This window comes from Nerophis ophidion, linkage group LG01 (genome assembly GCF_033978795.1).
Source record: "Nerophis ophidion isolate RoL-2023_Sa linkage group LG01, RoL_Noph_v1.0, whole genome shotgun sequence".
Classification (NCBI taxonomy): Eukaryota; Metazoa; Chordata; class Actinopteri; order Syngnathiformes; family Syngnathidae; genus Nerophis; species Nerophis ophidion.
Genome location: NC_084611.1, coordinates 18,374,323 through 18,380,322, shown reverse-complemented (window position 1 = coordinate 18,380,322; position 6,000 = coordinate 18,374,323). Strand labels below are relative to the sequence as shown.

At 42.3% G+C, this 6,000-nt stretch overlaps 1 protein-coding gene across 2 annotated transcripts in view; it reads left to right on the top strand.

The window, feature by feature from the left end:
• bco2l (beta-carotene 15, 15-dioxygenase 2, like) overlaps positions 1 to 6,000 on the top strand; it is a 75,440-nt gene that overhangs the window by 45,542 nt on the left and 23,898 nt on the right. For both annotated transcript variants that reach the window (XM_061897711.1, XM_061897704.1), the window contains 2 exons: positions 23 to 138; positions 236 to 338. In XM_061897711.1, the coding sequence (XP_061753695.1) occupies positions 23 to 138; positions 236 to 338 (219 nt within the window). The remainder of the gene's footprint in view (positions 1 to 22; positions 139 to 235; positions 339 to 6,000) is intronic.

The window sequence follows — 6,000 nt, the reverse complement described above, 5'->3', positions numbered from 1 at the left end:
TCATGTGCCGTATTGTGAACAGAAGCGACAGACAACGCCAGCGTGAACTTTGTCAAGTACAAGGGCGACTATTATGTCAGCACAGAAACCAACTACATGAGACGAATAGATCCTCAAACTTTGGACACAAAAGAGAAGGTTAGCAGACAACGCGGTCTCTCTGCGAGTTCCACTGGAAGGTCAAGAACTGACGGAGAAATGTGGCTGTTTTTTTTTGTTTTTTTTCCGGCGACAGGTGGACTGGAGTCAGTACATCGCCGTCAACTCGGCCACAGCTCACCCGCACTACGACCGCCAAGGGGCCACGTACAACATGGGCAACTCCCATGGAAAAGGAGGTAAGACCTTTGCTCGGCAGACTAAAACACTGAGAAGGCGCTTCGAAAATAAGGCGAACGCTTCTGTGAAATCCAAAGTGAAGTGAATTATATTTATATAGCGCTTTTCTCTAGTGACTCAAAGCGCTTTACATAGTGAAACCCAATATCTAAGTTACATTTAAACCAGTGTGGGTGGCACTGGGAGCAGGTGGGTAAAGTGTCTTGCCCAAGGACACAACGGCAGTGACTAGGATGACTGAAGCGGGAATTGAACCTGCAACCCTCAAGTTGCTGGCACGGCCGCTCTACCAACCGAGCTATGCCGCCCAACTGTCCAAAATCCAACTGTCCACTGAGGAAGCAACGCTGACTGACAATCAAGTTGACATCCTGTTGTGCGAAAGGAATAGACAGCCTGTAGAGCAGGGGTCACCAACCTTTTTGAAACAAAGAGCTACTTCTTGGGTACTGATTAATGCGAAGGGCTACCAGTTGGATACACACTTAAATACATTGGCAGAAATAGCCAAGTTACTCAATTTACCTTTAACTCTAACTTATTATTCATAATTAGTGATATTTATCTTTGTGGAAACACTGATCATCTTAATGATTTCTCACATTAAATAAATATAGAAACAGATCAATATTTTTAAAAATATGGGTATTTCGGTCTGTCATTCCGTTGTACATTTTTTTTTCCTTCTACAGAAGGTTTTTGTAGAGAATAAATGATGAAAAAAACACTTAATTGAATGGTTTAAAAGAGGAGAAAACACATTAAAAAAATGAAAATTTAATTTTGAAACATAGTTTTTCTTCAATTTCAACTCTTTAAAACTCAAAATTTAGCGGGAAAAAAAGAAAAGAAAAACTACCTAATTTGAATCTTTTTGAAAAAATAATAAAAAAAAGGATTTATGGAACATCATTAGTAATTTTTCCTGATTAAGATTAATTTTAGACTTTTGATGACATGTTTTAAATAGGTTAAAATCCAATCTGCACTTTGTTAGAATATATAACAAATTGGACCAAGCTATGTTTCTAACAGACAATTTATTATTTATTCTAAATTTTCCAGAACAAAATTTTTTAAAGAAATTCAAAAGACTTTGAAATAAGACTTAAATTTGTTTCTAAATAAACATTTATTTCAATCATACGTTTTGAAGAAATATTTCAGAAATATTCTTTGTCGAATAAACAGAAGCTAAAATGGAAAATTAAAGTAAAATGTATTTATTATTCTTTACAATAGAAAAAAATAATTTTCTTGAACATTGATTTATATATATATATAATATATATAATTCACAAATTCACAATTTGATTTAAATTGTCAGGAAAGAAGGGGAAGGAATTTAAAAGGTAAAAAGGTATATGTGTTTAAAAATCCTAAAATCATTTTTAAGGTTGTTTTTCTCTAAAATTGTTTTTCTGAAAGTTATAAGAAGCAAAGTAAAAAAAAAAAAAATAATTTATTCAAACAAGTCAAGACCAAGTTTTTAAAATATTTTCTTGGATTTTCAAATTCTATTTGAGTTTTTTCTCTCTTAGAATTAAAAATGTCGAGCAAGGCGAGACCAGCTTGCTAGTAAATCTAAAAATAAAAATAGAGGCAGCTCACTGGTAAGTGCTGCTATTTGAGCTATTTTTAGAACAGGCCAGCGGGCTACTCATCTGGTCCTTACGGGCTACCTGGTGCCCGCGGGCACCGCGTTGGTGACCCCTGCTGTAGTGTGTTGTTCTACTCTAATTGAGAGAGACTCCACATCAAGACCTTAATGGGTTAATAGATTTGATTTCTATTGATCAGTTTTGTGTGATTTTGTTGTCAGCACATTCAGTTATCTGAAGGACAGCATAATTAATAGGATTATTCGGAAACACTTTAGTGTGGGGAACATATTCACCATTAATTAGTTGCTTATTAACATACATTAGTAACATATTGACTCTTAATTAGTCATTAAGACTTGTTAATGCCTTAATCTGCATGGCCTTATTATAACCTTTGTCATGATCTATGGTCCGGATCATGTTTTGGTATTTTGTTAGTTTTGGACTCCTTTAGTTCCTGTTGGTGACACCTGAGTGTGTTTTGGTTGCCATGGTTACTTATTGCAGTGGTTCTCAACCTTTTTTCAGTGATGTACCCCTTGTGAACATTTTTTTTTAATTCAAGTACCCCCTAATCAGAGCAAAGCATTTTTGGTTGGAAAAAAAAGAGATAAAGAAGTAAAATACAGCACTATGTCATCAGTTTCTGATTTATTAAATTGTATAACAGTGCAAAATATTGCTCATTTGTAGTGGTCTTTCCTGAACTATTTGGGGAAAAAAGACATAAAAATAACTAAACACTTGTTGGAAAATAAACAAGTGATTCAATTATAAAAAAAGATTTCTACACATAGAAGTAATCAACTTAAAGTGCCCTCTTTGGGGATTGTAATAGAGATCCATCTGGATTCATCAACTTAATTCTTAGTATTTCTTCACAAAAAAAGAAATCTTTAACATCAATATTTATGGTACATGTCCACAAAAAAATCTAGCTGTCAACACTGAATATTGCATTGTTGTATTTCTTTTCATAGTTTATGAACTTACATTTTGTTGAAGTGTTATTCAATAAAATATTTATAAAGGATGTTTGAATTGTTGCTTGTTTTAGATTATGTTTAAAAAATCTCACGTACCCCTTGGCATACCTTCAAGTACCCCCAGGGGTACACGTACCCCCATTTGAGAACCACTGACTTTTTGTGTTCACCTGTCTCTGATTAGAGCTCGCCCGCTCACCTGCTTCCCGAGCACTAATCAGAGGAAGTATTTGAGCTTGTCCTTGCCAGTCAGTCGGCTTGGCGTCATCGATCTTTTCATGCTCTGCTCATTCTTGCTTTTGCTTTTCTCATGCTTCATGCCATGCCAAGTAAGTTTTTGTTTATTCATACCATAGTTAGCGACTTTTGTTTCCTGTCCATAGTTCGGTCTGAGTTGTGTTTTTGCCTTGTGGGGCTTTTTGTTTGTTCCCTTTTTTTGGGTCAACATTAAATCATGTTTTTACCTACACGCCAGAGCCGGTCCAGTTTCTTTGCATTCCGGGAAAACAAACCACACCACAGTCCTTGTTACGACAGAATGACGCCAGCATTCAGTTCTCCCGCAACGGACATTGAGGAAATGGACCAGGATTTTTTTTTTTTTTTTCTGAACTCTTTTTTTTGTTTTGTTTTTTGTTAGTCGACCTCCAAGACTCAAGCCCCGGCCACGTCACGGACATTTTCTTTTTGTCCACCCACACAAACAAGGGCGGGGAAAACAAAAAGACATTGTGGCCAATTTAAAGGGGAGAAGGCTACCCCCCTCCTGTTCTCCCTCCACCCACCTCTAAAGACGGTTCCAGACCGCAAGGAGCCGCAAGTATCCGCTCATTGAGGGGGGAAGCAATTGCTCGGACCTGTTCTAGTTGGGTGGCTCAGCTGCGCCCAGCCAGACAGCAACCTCTGGCCCGGCCACCCACCATCAGTTTTTCATCATGCCAAGCCGCAACCCCCAGCTAGGCCACCTCCGCCAAAGCCAAGGCTAGCGCCCCTTCCTGCTCCAAAGCTAGCGCCCCTTCCTGCTCCAAAGCTAGCGCCCCTTCCTGCTCCAAAGCTAGCGCCCCTTCCTGCTCCAAAGCTAGCGCCCCTTTCTGCTCCAAGGCGAGCGCCCCTTTCTGCTCCAAGGCGAGCGCCCCTTTCTGCTCCAAAGCTAGCGCCCCTTCCTGCTCCAAAGCTAGCGCCCCTTTCTGCTCCAAGGCGAGCGCCCCTTTCTGCTCCAAGGCGAGCGCCCCTTTCTGCTCCAAGGCGAGCGCCCCTTTCTGCTCCAAGGCGAGCGCCCCTTTCTGCTCCAAGGCGAGCGCCCCTTTCTGCTCCAAGGCGAGCGCCCCTTTCTGCTCCAAGGCGAGCGCCCCTTTCTGCTCCAAGGCGAGCGCCCCTTTCTGCTCCAAGGCGAGCGCCCCTTTCTGCTCCAAGGCGAGCGCCCCTTTCTGCTCCAAGGCGAGCGCCCCTTTCTGCTCCAAGGCGAGCGCCCCTTTCTGCTCCAAGGCGAGCGCCCCTTTCTGCTCCAAGGCGAGCGCCCCTTTCTGCTCCAAGGCGAGCGCCCCTTTCTGCTCCAAGGCGAGCGCCCCTTTCTGCTCCAAGGCGAGCGCCCCTTTCTGCTCCAAGGCGAGCGCCCCTTTCTGCTCCAAGGCGAGCGCCCCTTTCTGCTCCAAGTCTAGCGCCCCTTTCTGCTCCAAGGCCAGCGCCCCTTTCTGCTCCAAGGCCAGCGCCCCTTTCTGCTCCAAGGCCAGCGCCCCTTTCTGCTCCAAGGCCAGCGCCCCTTTCTGCTCCAAGGCCAGCGCCCCTTTCTGCTCCAAGGCCAGCGCCCCTTCCTGCTCCAAGGCCAGCGCCCCTTCCTGCTCCAAGTCTAGCGCCCCTTTCTGCTCCAAGTCTAGCGCCCCTTTCTGCTCCAAGTCTAGCGCCCCTTCCTGCTCCAAGGGGAGCGCCCCTTCATGCTCCAAGGAACCCCCCCCCCATCGTGACAACCCTAACCAAATAACTCTAAATTAAGTCTTTATTACTTAGAATATGTTCCCTTTGTGTGCAAATAAATCTAAATTAAGTCTTTATTACTTAGAATGTGTTCCCCTAGTGTCCAAATAACTCGAAATTAAGGCTTAGTTACTTAGAGTATGTTCTCCTAGTGTCCAAATAACTCTAAATAAAATGTTTGTTCCTTAGAATATGTTCCCCTGGTGTCCAACTAACTCTAAATTAAGTGTTTGTTACTTAGAAAATGTTCCCCTTGTGTCCAAATAACTGTAAATTAAGTCCTTGTTAGAATAGAATTGAATGGAATGGAATAGAATAGAACAAAAAGTACTTTATTGATCCCTGGGGGAAATTCAGCACCACAGTTCGCTCACAATAGACAATAATAATAATAAATAATATATAACATATATTATATATAATAAATGAATAGTATAAATATATTCTACATTTAAGTGCAGTCAAGGAACATATGCATTATAAAGTCTGATGGCTGTTGGTATGAAGGACCTCCTGTGTCGTTCCGCGTTGCATTTAGGGAGTCTGAGCCTTCCACTGAATGTGCTCATTCTCTCCGCAAGGCGCGAGTATAGTGGGTGGGAGGTGTCGTCCATAATGGCTAGGAGTTTTGCTCGACTTCTCCTCTCTGACACCACCGCCAGAGAGTCCACCTCCACTCCCACCACGTTACTGGCCTTCTCTACCAACTTGTCCAGTCTGTTTGTGTCCCTCACACTTAGCCCGCTGCCCCAGCAAGCGTGTAAAGCGTGTAAAAGAAGGCGCCCGCCACCACCGACTCGTAGAACATCTTCAACATATTTGTACAGACGTTGAAGGAACCTAGCCTCCTGAGGAAGTAGAGGCGGCTCTGTCCCTTCTTGTAGAGGGCCTCAGCGTGTTTTGACCCATTCAGCTTGTTGTTGTGTACTCCGAGGTATTTATAATCCTCAACCATGTCCACATCCACCCCCCTGATGGAAACAGGGGTCAGTATGAGAATATGTTCTCCTAGTGTCCAAATAACTCTAAATTAAGTATTTACTTAGAATATGTTCTCCTAGTGTCCAAATAACTCTAAATTAAATCTTTGTTACTGAAAA